At 36.3% G+C, this 17,456-nt stretch overlaps 3 protein-coding genes across 10 annotated transcripts in view; all 3 read left to right on the forward strand.

Moving 5' to 3' along the window:
- The window catches only part of LOC144452655 (beta-1,3-galactosyl-O-glycosyl-glycoprotein beta-1,6-N-acetylglucosaminyltransferase-like), an 8,226-nt gene extending 3,253 nt beyond the window's left edge, over window positions 1-4,973 (forward strand). For 3 of the 8 annotated variants that reach the window (XM_078143800.1, XM_078143802.1, XM_078143799.1), the window contains one exon: window positions 2,516-4,973. In XM_078143800.1, coding sequence (XP_077999926.1) covers window positions 2,604-4,112 — 1,509 coding nt within the window. In that variant the 5' untranslated portion in view covers window positions 2,516-2,603 and the 3' untranslated portion in view covers window positions 4,113-4,973. Of the gene's footprint in view, window positions 1,110-2,515 lie in introns of all 8 variants that reach the window. The other 5 variants (XM_078143794.1, XM_078143798.1, XM_078143796.1 and 2 more) reach the window with 4 other exon arrangements.
- LOC144452852 (large ribosomal subunit protein uL1-like) overlaps window positions 1-17,456 on the forward strand; it is a 418,633-nt gene that overhangs the window by 137,112 nt on the left and 264,065 nt on the right. The gene's annotated exons all lie outside the window — the stretch shown is intronic.
- Window positions 14,847-16,367, forward strand: LOC144453085 (beta-1,3-galactosyl-O-glycosyl-glycoprotein beta-1,6-N-acetylglucosaminyltransferase-like). Its single transcript, XM_078144360.1, has one exon. It carries the CDS (start codon window positions 14,847-14,849, stop codon window positions 16,365-16,367), a length of 1,521 nt encoding a protein of 506 aa, XP_078000486.1.

The raw sequence follows: 17,456 nt of genomic DNA on the forward strand, positions 1-17,456 counted from the left end.
TGTGTCATCAACAAAATATTGATTTATTATTCACCAAGTCTTAGATAGATCGTTTTAAGTTGCCATGGTAAATGTTACCATGCACGATATAATTACATGATCTTCGACTTTGAGTGCTGCTATAAATATGTTTCACACGAGTATAACTTGTTGTTGATACGAAGTCAAATGATAATAATAATAATAATCTTTATTTTGCACTATAGGCCACCGGCCCTACGTGCCTTAAGTCAGAACAGAAAAATACATTTACAGTCAAAGGTGTGTTATGTTACAGAGTGAGCATCATTGCGTAATTTGAAAGCATAAAATTGAAATTTACTGACATTACGGGTAATTTCTGTGTTATTTGTGTTCAATAATTGTACAAATTTATCCATATTTGGTTGGTAGTGGTAGAATTGGGGAATATATTTTTTTTCTAAGCTCGTTGTACAAAGGACATACCAGCAGAAAGTGAAATTCATCCTCAATTGTTTCATTGTCACAGGAACATACCCTTCGTTCTCTTGGACAACCAGTATATCTCCCCTTTTCAATATTTAGTGTGTGAGATGATATGCGGAATGATGTCAGTACAATTTTGAAGATGGGTTTCATTGAGATGTGGAAATAGCTTTCGATACATAGTGAAATTTCAAATGATCGTAATGATGAACAGCTTGGCGAAAATGTTGGTGCAACAGTGAATTAACCAGTCTAGGAGCGATTAATTCAGAAATGCTGTCGGCCTTTTCATACATGTGATGCAGTGTGAAAATGATATTTTGACCTTACAGGTTAAATGTCTACGATATATTAAAAACTGGCAATCACACCTGTCAATCACGCCATTGAAACATATATTTTATTTAATATCAGACTTCTTCATCCTAGGATTCTATTCTTGCACCAAGGGTCATCACTTCTTACAGGTATACTTCACAAAGAAGATGCACATGTATTCACTTCTCCGCGTATGACATTTTTGAGAGAATGAAGTGTGTCACGTGACTTTAGCTACGCGAACGTGTTTAGAATGATTGCCAAATCAGAAACAAACGATTATGAAAACAGTTTATATATATATATGAACAGATGGACAGTCTTGTATGATAGCCCATCGCCAGGTAAGAGCAGTCCCATTAAATAATGAATTATATAGTACCAGGTTCAGTCAATTCACGGACAGATTTTTGACTCTCATTAATTACTAGTACAGTTTCAGACCATGGCCAGAAATGATGTTTTACTAGAATTGCCCCCCCCCCCCCCTTAACAACAATAATTGTAGAGATAGTGTATAGCTGTTCCTATATGTGCCTTCCCACTGGTGGTGAAGAATATCTGCCCCCCCCCCCCCCCCCCCCCCCCCGTTTCAACTTGCCCGCCAGCCCACTGTCTACCCAATTGTGAACGATTCACAAGTCTAGTTCCAAAGAGGACAGTGTATTACATATAAAAACTTTATTACACTTTTTGGAAAAGTGTAATGAAGTTTTTAATACGTAATACGCTGTCCTGTTTGGAACTAGACTAACGATTCACCCACCCAAACACCCCCAGGCAAAATAATTGTAAAAAAATGTCCGCTTCATTAGGAAAACGTTTGTGCTTTCCACTATATATACCAACAATTAATTTTGACGTACACAATATGCGTTGTCTAATACATAGTATAACATCACAGCACTCCCCCCCCCCCCCCACAATTCCATGATTACCCCTCCCGCAGTATTAAAATCAGGTCTTCCCCGCCACAATTCTTCTTTACTCCCCTCCCGCTACCGATGAAAAAAAAAATTGCCTGCCCACTAAAAAATAGCTTTTCGCAAGAACAGCTTCGTTGACTGCACGTACCTGGAATCATATTGTCAGACGTAAAATAATCCGGTGACCTGCAGCTGTGGCTGTGGATATGCATTATCCATCATTATCGTAGAATCTCCACACAAAGGGACATCAATGCGGTACATTGCTTCCAGTAGAATGAATTAAAACAGCAGCTCTCTCTATATATAGCTAGCTGTAACTGAATTGATCATATTTTTTCTTGCCCAGACGACAAACACTACATTCATCGAAAACTGCCAAAATTCACAATATTTACGGTGGCTTGTTAGTGCCGTTGGGTGATTTTGAATTTCCGATATTTCCACTTGTGAATTTCTAAGTTGATTTTCGAAGTCCAAAACTGAAAATGTGCAAAATAAATAATAAAAATTAAAAAGATGCAGAGTGTGTGAAAATGTCGGAAATTCATAATCAACCTGGAAGAATTTTCACTACCGTGGAATTCATTTTCACTATGGGGGAAATGTTTTCAGAGCGATGGAATTTATTTCCACTGTGGGGGAAATGTTTACACCGTCATGGTAATTATTTAAGGCTAATTTTGAATTTCCATTCATTTCACTTTGTCTTCTCTTCTATTTTGTATTTCCGCCCCCAACGACGAGATTCTCCGACTAACCGAGATAAATATGTCTTTTAATTCTTTACTTTCATGTATTCATGTATCTGTTTGTCTTGACAGGATAGACTGGGGTAAAGAACTGTCATCTACTAAGTGTTCAGTGCTGCAGACTTTTGCACAACTCGTTATGAATTTGATATGAAATACAATGCAGAAATTAATGGGCAGCAGAGGATGGAAGGGCAGTAAGGTGAAGTACTACTTAATAATTATCGTGGTGAAGATCATCATTATTTTGAAATTGTCATCCGATTCACTGCGTTACCATGGCTACAAAGGACAAGAAGATTCTTTAGTACAAACAAGGCATGAGCATTTGCACAATAACGTTGGTCCCGTCCCTTTAAATAGTAGTGGCGGCGGCGGCGACAGTCATGTCCCGTACACAGATTGGCGTTTGAAGTACTACTCAAATGAAAAACATCTAGAATCGGTAGCGGGAAATGCCATGGCATTATCAAGGAATGGTGATATGAAGATTGGAGAAGTGGAAAATACTAAGCTGGGTGAGAGGCTTCAATGTTCAGACTTGATTCGTGGTCATATTGAAACAACTAATATGACGGAAGAATGGTTGAAATCTCTTAAGAAAGACATCACTCCAGATAAATCATTTATAACCTTGACTAAAAACTGTGAGAAGTTTACTTCTACTAGAGGATACTTTGACAAACCTGTTACCAACGAGGAAATTAATTTCCCCCTCGCCTTTAGTATACTGATGTACATATCTGTCCATCAAGTGGAACAGTTGTTGAGAACTATATACAGACCTCATAATATATATTGTATTCATGTCGATAAGAAAGCTCCATCTGAACTACATATAGCCATGAAGGCGATAACTAGTTGTTTTGATAATGTATTCATAGCTTCACATCTCACTAACATTGTCTGGGCATCCATTAGCATTGTAAATGCAGAGAGATACTGTCAGCAAGATTTACTGGCCAAGAACAAGAAATGGAAATATTTGATAAATCTGACTGGACAGGAGTTCCCTTTAAAGACTAATTTGGAGATTGTACAAATTTTGAAACAGTTCAAAGGTCAAAATGATATACAAACATCTAGTAAAAGTAATCCTGAAAGGACAAAATATAAATATTTTGTGGAAAATGGAAAAGTAGTGACATTAAAGATGATCAAAACAGAACCGGTGCCAAAAAATGTAACGATTCGCAAAGGAGGATTACACTGCGCCCTCACACGACCATTCGTCGAATTTTTACATCAAAATGGCACCGCCACAGAATTTCTTGAATGGCTTAACGACACTTTGATACCAGACGAATCATTCTATCCAAGTTTGGCGTCACTTCCTGAAGCTCCAGGTGGGCCAGGATTGCAGACCTCACAATCTACTATCACTAAGGCAGTGATGTGGGTCTATGATAACAATAATTCCACATGCCAGGGCAAAATTGTACGTGATGTGTGCATATTTTCCTGGCAAGATCTGCCCTTGATTGTTAGACAACCACATATGTTCATCAATAAGTTACACGTGGATTATGACCCCCTAGTACTTCATTGTTTAGAAGAATTCATTTCTAAGAGAACAAAGAAACCAATGAATTTAAATCTGAACTTTTATCATAAATTTATTGAGAATCGATCTTTGCCAAAACTTGCCACAGAGGAAGACAATCCATGAGTCGCAAACGAGAAAACAACTATGATTGACAATTGAAGCTAAAGTTGATATTGATGACATACCAACCAGTCACGTGATATAAATATTAACCCAAACTGTCCACAAAATGACAGATCACTTTTTCAGTCTTAGAGGGACATGGTCAGCAACTCCTGAGTATTTTTCTTCATTTTTGTTTCCAAATAAACGTTTACTTATATTTTACCCTTCACTGTCACTTGTTTAATGACTAGAAGTCACTGGCAAAACTCCCACCGTATTAACTGCTATAATCCCGTCTTCTCATACTATATCAATAAAATGACGTCATCGTTATTGCATTCTTAAATATTATAATATAGTATCACAGCAGCTTATATAGTAGGAGTGTTGCCATTGTCTACTGGTTTTAGACAAGTGGTAGTGAAGGCGAAATATAAATAAGGCATTTGTAAAAAAAACCTCATAATTGATATATGTATATTTGGAAATGAAAATATCATTATTCATAGTTATGTTTAATATAGTTCGTAGTTTGATCAGCTTTTGTAAATACATTGTTTACAAAGTCAAATGTGTATGTATATCTTTAACACTAATATCGGCTTAGGATTGTTAATGTGTTCGTACATTGTTTCCTACCATATTGCATATAATGTAAGCTATTCGCTTAGTTTTATGGTTTAAACTAATATGCTTCAAACAACATGTTATAACTCGTGTTATTTGAATCCTGTCATTTTATAATATTATAATTGACCTCTTGTTACAATACTTTGCTATTTTCCTTGGGAATATAATCCGTTTGCATTTTTGGTGCAACTTTTAAAAAAGAAACTGTTACTATTTCCTTGTGTAATTTCATTAAAAAAAGAACTTATTGCATGGTACATTTGGGTTTTTGTTTGTAAATATTTTCCAATTTCTGAGTGTCTGTAAATGGGGTAATCCTGTAGACATCTCAAATAATAAATAAATAAATAAATAAAAATAAGTAAATAAATAATTCCGGTGTGTGAGTGTGTGTGTGTGTGTGTGTGTGTGTGTGTGTGTGTGTTTATGTGTGCGTGCATGTGCGTGCGTGTGTGTGTCGATAGCTAGCCTAGGTAACATTCTAACCGGTCATGAGTATCGGGCGACCATAGCATTGAATTTAAACAACAGGACTATTCTGTAATAAATGGATATAGTCCTAGTTACGAGAATAACCACTGGTTCTATTTAGATGTACAGTGTAAAATACAGTAAGCATGAGATATTTACATATCAGTATATAGCTAAAATGATGTAGGCTTGGTGTTTTACTCATGGGACAATAAGTTTTTGACACAGAGCACAGACAAGGTAGAAACGCCAGACTAACAATAACAGATAGAGACACAATATAACAAAGCAGAATCCTTTGCCAAATCATATTGAACACTGATTAGCATTGCTGTTCTTTCACAGTGCAGCAGAAACAGGCTTCTAAATGAAAACATTACACATGGACTTGATGATTTTAATAGCTTCAATTGTTTATTTTCTAACCGATAATCAACATATCAACTTGACTACTTCTATATCCCCACTATACACGGCACCTATGTAATTATTTCTTTTGCATTAAAAGTTATCTGAGGATGTGCAACTGCATTAAATGTCGTGTCCCATGAGTGAAACACCAAGTCTACATTATTGTATCTGTAACATAAAGTAAGGTCAATGATACTGATACCATATACATTGACTCATTTCTAATTCAAAGTTTGAATACTGTAATATCTGATGATCAAACGAATGTCAAAAATAATTAATATCACCTATCAATTTGTATAAAATATTCACCCTTCATTTGTCGCTCACGCAAAAGAATTTATCAGTGTTGGCCATTGATTGAGTAGATAATTATTACAAGTAGTTAATCATTATATACCCCGTCCGGCCACCTCAGATGAATCTAAGAAGAGTTGAACCCAGCACGATCATCACACCTCAGGACACCCAACGCCTCTCATGGTACGACCCAAATTGTGGAGAAGTTGCCAGCCTTTATTTTAAACAAGTGGAGACAGAAAGTATCGCATACCGGCCTTCAAAAAATGGCAACAATTGTGGAGTTTATTCTAAATAGACTACTAGTACTACCAGTTTAAAAGATATCAGAAATTCATGTAAGTACACGATGCTTCGAATGCAGGAAGTATTACATGCAAAAAATTGTAGCTCTGTTTTTATTTACAGTATTTTTTTTATTTCTTTATATATTTTATTTTGTGTGACTCAACATTGTTCGTTTTACTTTTTATTTTCTTACCGGTGGTTCGCAAAGATAAATAAAAGGTTCTAGTGTGGCGTGGGACCGAGAGTGACGTAGGGAAAACGCTACCTGTACGAAATATTACCCGGCATACACGTTGATTCGTTCGCTAGCGCGCTGACGGGTACGGGTTTGATTGCGCAATTTCCATAAGGAGCTCGTTTTCCAACAGTGAATAAGTTCAAGTGCAATAATAAAGAAATGATGTAGGATATACAATAAAATGAGATAAAATGAATTAATACTTAGTTTCAGAAGTCCTTGCGAAAAACATTAACTTTACTGCCATGCATGACTTAAGGAACTGTTTTATAAATTTTGATGAAATGTATCATCAACCACACTCCGTGCGCTATATTGCCAGTCTGGAAACGTGGCCCACAAACCATTCACACCTACAGAGGAAGTTATACTGTCATGTATATAATTTTAATACCAGTGACTGGTGTTGCCAGTGTGGGTTTTTTGACGCGAGAAGGTGACATATTGAAGACTATAAAATTATCTTTGGCATTTGATAATTTTCTGCACTACACGTAGACACAACAATGGCGAAAAAATTGCAACAAAAACATTATTCAAATATACGTAAACAATCAACTCTATGTCTCAGGTACCATAGAAGCATGAACATGAAATCATCGGACTACGCAAAGTTTTTCAAAAAATTCCCCAGCACACTGAAGATATTTTGCGTAGCTAATTTGCCATTTTATTAGTTGAAACATCATTTAGCATTTGATATGTTTTCCGTCGCTACTTCCTTAGTAATCAGTTACCACGTCGCGTCGCGTCGGTTGAGAAACTTTAGTCCCTGACCTCCAGTAAAATTAATCATGTAACTCCGATAACATCGTCATTTACCGGCCTTAAAAACACCATATAACAAATTGATAACTGTAACAGTAATCTTTTGTAAAAGGCTTCCAAAACTTACCATGTTGTCGGCATTCTGCTCTCCCACGATGGTGTGCATCTGTTTGGTTTCGCTAGGGGTCGAGTAGCCCTGCTTGCACACGGTATAAGTCGTCCCTTCCAAGCGTGCACCGTCTGCAAGCAGGACTAGGGGTCGAGGACTACAGTTTCCGACACATGTATTCATTCTCAATGGAACCCCCGGACATTATGCATCCCTGTATCAGTATAGTAACGTCCTGCCAATTTAAAGTTAATGTTATAGTTTGTTTTTCAGTAGATGTATTCAACCAAACATAGATTTATTTGTTATCTGACTCGCCAACTTTACTTAGTACTATAGTCACACTGACCCCAGTGAGTCGAATGTTTACGTACTGTAAAGCATACAGTTCAATCATACAAGTTGGATAAAAACTATTTATATTGTCTCCTCATAAAAGAAGTATCCATGGTAACATTACTATAAAGGTTTTAATGAGGGGTTCTACATATATTTTGTACCCAAAATCAATAAATACATCTTACTAGATATATTTTTATTTTTATTTTTTATTTTTATTTTATTCATTCATCATCCAACTGGCCCAATAACAGGACGACCTTGATAAAATACTTTTAAGTACATTATTTTATGATTTATGTATTTATTGCATACATTGTAGCTTTTGGTCACAGTGCAGTGTCACATATGCAGAGCTAGAGATACATATACTGGATGCCGAGTTCAGTGGATCAACAGCTAATGACAGTATCACAGGCACTTGAATCAATCTGTATTATTTTGGGGGAAAATGTATATATTCACTATACATTTAAAAAAAAATATTCATACACATTGATTCGAGTGCCTGTGGATAGTATTATTTATAGTTCAATTTGATGAGTTATTTCCTATTTTCCATAATGACTACACTCCGCAATAAACACTGGCAATTTCCTTACATGAAATCAACATTTAACTGTTTCAACAATGGAGATATAAGGTGTGAGATCAACATATATTTCAATGTAGGATGAAAATCTAAATTCTTTTACTTTTGGGGTGTTTTTTTAGCTGTCTAGCTCTCATCCTACAGAAACGATTTTACTTTTAATGGGTCTGTTTGTATCCCTAAACATGCAATTATTTCTTTTAAAATTTTTCCCCAAATTAAGAAATGGAAGAATTTTCACTATAGCACAGCACTGAAATAAAGTGTCCTCAAAAGAACTGTTTTTCCTAACTACATACTGGCTTTGTATTCATAGCATTACTACATACTGATTTGAAATTGGATGGACATTTTTAATTTTGGCCAATTAAGTTAGAGGGGGTGGGGGTTCACTAAAAGTGTTTAGCTGTTTATCCTACATTGAACTCTTGACCTAGCCCCTAATATGTTGATTTATCATACGTAATTATGTACTGACAACTATCCCTTGGTGCCTATGCGTTCCAATATTATGCATTTTAATGTGAATTTTGTCCAAAAATGTTGAAATTTGGATGGGGTGGGGGTGGGGTCATAATTTTGAATATTATGACCACTTTGGCTTTTGGAGAAATAAACAAACTCTGCACATGATTAGTTCAGTTGATTTAGAATACATATGAACTGATAGAGATATCCCTTAGTGCCTGTGTGTTCCAATACTGTACAATTTCATGTGATTTTTGTTCCTAAATGTTGAAATTTTGATGGGGTTGGGGGTCACATTATTTACTGGCATTTTCAAGTTAGCATACACACAAATATGTTTGTTGTCTAATTATGAAGGGGCATTGGTACATTATACATAGGTGCAAAGATAAACAAGCTCATTTTAATTCAACAAAATTTCATAAGATATTTCTGTCGAAAATGTCAAAATTTAGATTGGGTGTGGGGTGAAATTTTCAATTCTAGAATTTAAACGGACGTGGTGACCCCATATTTTTTTGTCATTGATAAGTAGCTGGAGTAATACAATGTACACATACAGCGTATAAAAAAATCTATCATGGACTTTTATCCTTTTTTGCAATTTTCTTATGTTTTTCTTAAAATATAATAAAGCAGCTGGAGATAAAAATCTATCGACTTTTTTTAATTTGAGACATGGTGTACAAATAATGACGCATGTGCGCATGTGCACAATGAGTAAGCTATTTATAGAATGCCGACATCATTCCACAGTTGATGATGGCATGGCACGCGCTTCAACAACACTGTCACCTGTACTGTGCATATATTAGCTCGCGCAGTGGCAGCATAGCATCGACTATCGCATCGTATATACTATGCGAAAAAAATTGGTACAGTAACATTCCTAAATCATCGAGTTGAATTGAGAAATCGCGATGTTCGGCAACATGTCAACACATTTCCAAAGACCAACGTTGATGGAGGGTCTATGATAAGTTGGCTGATTGAAAATGAACAATATTAATCTAATGGCTATGATGGTTTTTGAAACCAACAACTGCATAGAATGTTAACTTTCTTTACTTCTCGTCCATGTCAGATATATATATATATATATATATATATATATATATATATATATATATCTGACATTATATATATATATATATATATATATATATATATATATATATATATATATATATATATATATATATATATATATATATATATATATATATATACAGGTTTTGAAAATTTGAACCAAATTATATGCTATAGACCCTACAGAACTGTTTCGTGAGGTGCGTAGTCCTCACTCATCAGGGGTAGAATGGAATATAGTATCTGCGTATAGTGTCAACTTCCTCGACGTTACATTTAACCTCGCCGAGAAAACTTACAGCTCATATACAAAACCGAACGCAACCTTGCAATATGTTCATCGTGAGAGCAACCACCCCCCTAATATTATTAAAAACATACCAGCGGGGGTAAATAGACGACTGTCATCAATATCATCAGATAAGCAGTCATTCGATCAAGCCGCACCTCAGTACCAGAAAGCATTACACGAAAGCGGATATAAATACAAACTTGAATATAAGCACAGTTGTGTAACTAATACTAAACGTCTCATCGACAACCACAATAAAACACAACTGTCTACCCAGAACGGCTGTAAAAACGAGAATACTAAGTTATGTAACTGTCGCGTGAAGGACACATGTCCCCTGGACGGGAAATGTTTACAAAAGAGCGTGGTATACCAGGCAACAGTTCAGCGTAAAGACACCAATATCCGCGAAACGTATGTCGGACTTACTGAAAACGAGTTCAAGACACGGTACAGGAACCACACAGCTTCATTCCGCAACAATTTGTCAAGAAACTCAACAGAACTAAGTAAGTATGTATGGTTTCTTAAGGATAAAGAAATTGATTACGACATCACATGGAAAATTATCGCACGCGCGCGACCGTACAACAGCTCCAGTCAGAGATGTAATCTCTGAATAACTGAAAAGTATATTATAATTTGTCAACCTCATCGTTGCACTCTAAATAAACGGAATGAACTTGTGTCGTCGTGTAGGCATAGATATAAATGATTATTACAGAACAATTAACTATGCTAATACGATATGTTACTAGGTAGATATTCCCTGTTAGGAACATTAGAATAATAGTATTTAACGGTAAGGAAACGCAGATACTATATTCCATTCTACCCCTGATGAGTGAGGACTACGCAACAGTTCTGTAGGGTCTATAGCATATAATTTGGTTCAAATTTTCAAAACCTGTATATAATTCGCTCTACTACCCGTATTGAGCACTTTTATGTGGTTTTATCTACATCCAGTCAATTATATATATATATTGCCTAGTTATGATATTATAAAAATAGGAAAGTTCCTACATTTATATATTTGTGCACAGGTGACATTGTTGTTGAAGCACGTGCCATGCCATCATCAACTGTGGAATGACGTCGGCGTTCTATAAATAGCTAACCCCGTTGTGCACATGCGCACATGCGTCATTATTGTACACACACGCGTTTAATCTCAGACAAGTATAGATCTATACTTGTCTGTGGTTTAATCCATCTAACTAATCAAGTCGCACATTCTCGATCTATCAAAAAAGAACCCAGACAACGTCATAGATATATTTTTTGAATACTTGCGATGTTATAGATACCAAATATGTGTCATTTACAGACGCTCTAAGGTGAAATATCAGGCCCGAGATTTGCCTTATCACCGTCACCCTATCTGAGCAACGCCATATTTAGCGCCGGTTGGTATGGGTGACGGCAACGGCAATTGTCGGGCCCAAAACAAACATTTCGAAAATTTTATCTTCTGACTGTTGCTAGTTTAATTTAATAAACCTCCGATATGTAGTGTCGTTTGACAATCGGACCATGCCTACCAAAGATATCAACATATTTTTGACGCCATGTTGGAGAACTGATATCGCCCAGAGCAGTGCACTGCTCTCTCATGCATAAACTTAGGGGGGGGGGGGGGGGGGGGGTTAGATTTGTAGGGTGGTCACTCTGTTTTTGAAATTGGCAGTGGGGGGGGGGTCATGTTGTTTTGAAAATTGTGGATGGGGGGGGGGGGTCACTGTGTTTTGGATTGTGATGAAAGAAAACAATCCTTTTCTACAATGACAACCTTATAGCCTTGACTGAAATGTGGTACATGTAAATATTTGTTCTTGTCCCAGTTTCTTACATACATTCTTTAAAATTACTTATTAGTTCAAACATAACTATACATATACATATACATGTATTACCTAGCTACCACACTAGTTACAGAACATGTCATGTAAATGCTTGGCTGTTTCACAATCAATGCTTCATTTGTATTGCACTTTGGGGCAAAAGTCAACTTGAAGGTTTCGTAATGGTACTCTTCATAGATAGTTTATAAAAAGAAGTTAATCTAAATTGTTCTACTCGTCATGTATGAACTTGTCAGAAGGGATTAATACACTTTCTGTTTTGGACAGTACATGGTATTGACACTACAAATCACCACATCTCATCAGATTCAAATTCCTATTATACACTAGGTATGACCACCTAAAGTTCTCTAACATACCGGTGACTTTACTATACATGCAATATTAATACCCCTACATCAATGTTACAGGCCCATTTTTATGAGACATGGGAAACTCATTTAAAACTTACATTTACCTTAGCTTTTCGAAGCTTGGGAATATTACCTCAAAGGCTATGAATAACCTAAACATTGCCTAAATAGAAGCAAAAAACTGCAGATCTGCCAGGGGGAAAATCCCATGGACTCTCTCACCCCCAGAGGTCACTCATGCATTCAACCAACAATCAGATGCACCAACAACCTTTTTAATGTCATATTAATGGTATTAAACCTTTCTTACATATTTTCACCCTATTCTAATTTGAGGTGATATTGTCTTTTAAAGATGTGATATGTTTGCCAAGATAGTCTAAAATTGCCTTAAACTCCAAATCTCCCCTACCAATGATACTACCAGTAGATGTGCTGACCTTTACTACATGTATATGATGATGCCATTTAACTTTTTAAGAACATATTTCAACCCTATGTAGGTTATAAAGAATAGTTTCTGATACTTGATGGCGCTGTCTTGTAAATCATGGCTTAAGTTATTGTTTGAAAGGGTCTGAATAGCCTAAATATTGGCATTAACAGTAAAATCCTCCAGGGCTTCTAGAGGGAGACCCCTTGCCCCCCCCCCCCCCCACATGAGATGGACATATCCCAGTCTCAGGCTCTTCCCCTCTTACTGTCAAGATGCTATCAAAGTATATTTCAAAAGTATTTCAACCAAACATAGTTACTTTTTACATGTTGGTGCTATCTTGTAAAGCTTGGAAATTATTTTCTGATAATGTCTGAATAGTCTCAAAATTGACTTTTCAGAGTTAATAACCTCCAGGGCTTCTAGGGGGAGACTCCCTAGGACCCCCATAAGAGATGTACATATTCCCTTCTCAAGCTTTCCCCCTACCTTTCACTGTCAAGATGATATTAAACTCCTTTTGGAATATATTTACCCTGTGTAGTTCTGGAAATATGCACTCCATTTAAAATCATCAAGTCCATGTGTAATGTTTTCATAGAAACCCGTTTCTACTGCACTGTAAATACATGAAAGTTGTAATAGCAATGCTTATCACCGTTCAATGTGATTGGGCAAAGGATCCTGCTGTGTTTGTTGTGTCTCTGTTATTGTTTATCTAGAGTTACAATTTTGTTTACCTCTGTGTTAAAAAAACATCATGTCCCATGAGTGAGACACCAAGGCAACTTCTATTTCTCTTGTAATAATCTGAGTGACTGGTTGGTTGCGAAGTCAGGTGAATGCAGAAGCACGGTTACTTTTAACTGGAAAAAGTGAAAACCAGAATCTAACCAGATTTAAACTGAATGCCTTCCGTAGGGGTAGTCTTACAATTTCATGAATTATGCAAGAAATTTTGCTCTACATGTCTGATTTTTTCAAGTCCCAGTGAAAGTTAGTTGTCAAAAACGTTGTTCAAATGTCAGGAAAGCTTGCCATCCTTGACTGCACTCGGCTTTCATGATCCTCTACACACCCAGGATATGTACACCTGTTTCCACGGCAAATAATAAACTAAATTGAAACCCGCATAACATTGCTATTACGCATCAGAAAGTTTACATACTTCATGGTACGCATCGTAACAGGTGAACAACGTTAGTACAGTGAAGTGATAAGGTACTATTGCCCTACTTTGTCCCTGGGTAAAGTGTATACATTCTCGTTTCAATCTGCTCCAAATCGTATACATGCATGTAAGGTGTGAAGTCAGCAGACGATTGTGACTGTGTATTTTTGCAATAAAGCTTACAGATGATGTGTATTTTCAGTGCTGACCTCCTTGCTTTGATGTAATAATCTTCAGATTCAACAAATATATCAATACAAACACTTGAAACCCCTGAAAACAGAGTCTTTCTCAGTGTAGAATAACAGCGTGTATATGTACCGTAGCTTCCTGGTTTACCTTACATCGACGTTGGTGGTGCACTTTCGAAATGAAACGTGTATACGACCAAACGATCGATCGATTAATTACGCAAATTGCTCATTAATATTCATAGGATTTTACCAAAACCTAATCAGTTCTTGCCATTACTAAACGGAACACTTGTGCCAAATTTCGTTTGAATTGAGCGAGCTGTTTTGGAGAAAATGATGACACAGACGGATAGACAGGCAGACAGACATTTCAGCCCTAATATATCTCTTCCTTACAGAAGAAAAAATGAATTACAAACTCAAAACATTTGAAGATTTATAACACTAAAAACCTATAAAGAGACTGCTACCAGTCTTATAGTTATTTGATTATGGGATATGTCCTTAGTCTTGGTTACCATGGTTACCTGGAAACTGGGATGGTAGCATTGAGCGAGAGCCCCCAATGACGAAAATATTATTATTAACTGAGATTAATACATCTTTTGAATCCTTATTATCATGCATTCCTTTATCTGTTGTCTTGACAGGACAGACGGGTGTAAAGAACTGTCATCTACTAAGTGTTCAGAGCTGCAGACTTTTGCACAACTCTTTATGACTTTGATGTAAAATACAATGCAGAAATTAATGGCCAGTAGAGGAAGGAGAGGTAGTAAGGTGAAGTACTTCTTAACAATAATTATCGTGGTGGAGACCATCATCATTTTGAAATTGTCATCCAATTCATCTGGTTACCATGGTAACAAAGGACAAGAAGATAGATTGGTACAAACAGGGCATGGGCATTTGCAAAATCCATTTAATGGTTGTGTGTCTGTAAATAGTAGTGGCATCACTGTATTTGAAAACCTTGTGAATCTCACCGTTGGGAAACATATGGAATTGGTAGCGGAAAATGCCATGGCATTATCAAGGAATGGCGATATGAAGATTGGAGAAGTGAAAAATACTGAGCTGGGTGAGAGGCTTCAATGTTCAGACTTGATTCGTGGTCATATTGAATCAACTAATGTGGCGGAAGAATGGTTGAAATCTCTTAAGAAAGACATCACTCCAGATAAATCATTTATAACGTTGACTAAAAACTGTGAGAAATTTACTTCTACGAGAGGATACTTTGACAAACCTGTTACCAACGAGGAAATTAATTTCCCCCTCGCCTTTAGTATACTGATGTACAAATCTGTCCATCAAGTGGAACAGTTGTTGAGAACCATATACAGACCTCATAATATATATTGTATTCATGTCGATAAGAAAGCTCCATCTGAACTACATATAGCCATGAAGGCGATAACTAGTTGCTTTGATAATGTATTCATAGCTTCACGTCTTACTAATGTTGTCTGGGCATCCATTAGCATTGTAAATGCAGAGAGATACTGTCAGAAAGATTTACTGGCCAAGAACAAGAAATGGAAATATTTGATAAATCTGACTGGACAGGAGTTCCCTTTAAAGACTAATTTGGAGATTGTACAAATTTTGAAAGAGTTCAAAGGCCAAAATGATATACACACATCTAGTAAAAGTTATCCTAGGACAAAATATAAATATTTTGTCGAAAATGGAAAAGTAGTGACATTAAAGATGATCAAAACAGAACCGGTGCCAAAAAATGTAACGATTCGCAAAGGAGGACTACACTGCGCCCTCACACGACCATTCGTCGAATTTTTACATCAAAATGGCACCGCCACAGAATTTCTAGAATGGCTTAATGACACTTTGATACCAGACGAATCATTCTATCCAAGTTTGGCGTCACTTCCTGAAGCTCCAGGTGGGCCAGGATTGAAGACCTCACAATCTACTGTCACTAAGGCAGTGATGTGGGTCTATGATAAGAATAATTCCATATGCCAGGGCAAAGTTGTACGTAATGTGTGCATATTTTCCTGGGAAGATCTGCCCTGGATTGTTAGACAACCACATATGTTCATCAATAAGTTCCACGTGGATTATGACCCCCTAGTACTTCATTGTTTAGAAGAATTTATTTCCAAGAGAACAAAGACACCAATTAAGTTAAATCTGAACTTTTATCGTAAATTTATCGAGCTTCGATCTTTGCCAAAATTTGACACAGAGGAAGACAATCCATGGGTCGCAAACGAAAAAAGAACTATAAATTGAAAATTAAACTAAAGTTGATATTGATGACATGTCAACTAGTCACGTGAGATGAATATTAACCCAAACTGTCCACAAGGGATATGGTCAGCAACTCCTGAGTATTATTCGTCATTTTTGTTTCCAAATAAAAGGTTACTTATAAATTTGTTATAAATGAGGAAAGAAAAGTGACACATGTAGGAATCGAACCCACGTCCCCCAAACACTAGTCAGAGTGCTCTAACCAGCTGAGCTAACGTGTCAACTGGTAGATTCCGTGAATTGTTCCAAGATGTCTTTCTATCCTCAAGGCGGTGGTGAGAAGCCAACTCATTTTTCAATGCTTAACCTTTCAACCTAAGGATCTAAATAGATTCACAGGTCTCCCTGCCTAAGGGGTGGCCAACTTAGGAATCGGTTATTAAAGCAGTGAGACTTTTTAAGGCTTTTAAATAAAAAAAGAACGTTACTTATATTTTACCCTTCACTGTCACTTGTTTAATGACTAGAAGTCACTGGCAAAACTCCCATACTTCTCAAACTATATGAATTAAAAATGACGTCATTGTATTCTTATATATTAGAATACAGTATCACAGCAGTTTATATGGTAGGAGTTTTGTCAGTGACTGTTGGTTTTTAAACAAGTGATAGTGAAGGGTAAAATATAAGATACCTTTTGTTTGGAAACAAATATGATAGAACATACTCAGATGTTGCTGACTATATCCCTTTAATAAAGTGAGCACCATCACCGTAGTGAATTATAACTTCCCTGTCACTAAATTTTCACGTAGCTCAATTTTTGGTGTAATATGAAGTTAAAATCGTGTACTTAGACGTTTGAGTAGATAAGTTTTCAATATACTAATAAATGATTGAAATGAAAGTGTCAATGAAATATTACTCTTTCATTTTTCTGTCAATGTCGTCATTTCCGGTGCATCCATTTTAGTTGCCACAGCTGTATAAAGAAAATTGCATAGAATTAGGAGTCTTGCAATTTGTATGGTTTCATTTTGACTTAGTGGCCCATCACCCTGTATCACCCGTAAATGTAACAAAAACCATAAAATATGTAAAACTAACCATAAAATATTTTGTAATAAA

Source organism: Glandiceps talaboti, chromosome 23, assembly GCF_964340395.1.
Source record: "Glandiceps talaboti chromosome 23, keGlaTala1.1, whole genome shotgun sequence".
Taxonomy (NCBI): Eukaryota; Metazoa; Hemichordata; class Enteropneusta; family Spengelidae; genus Glandiceps; species Glandiceps talaboti.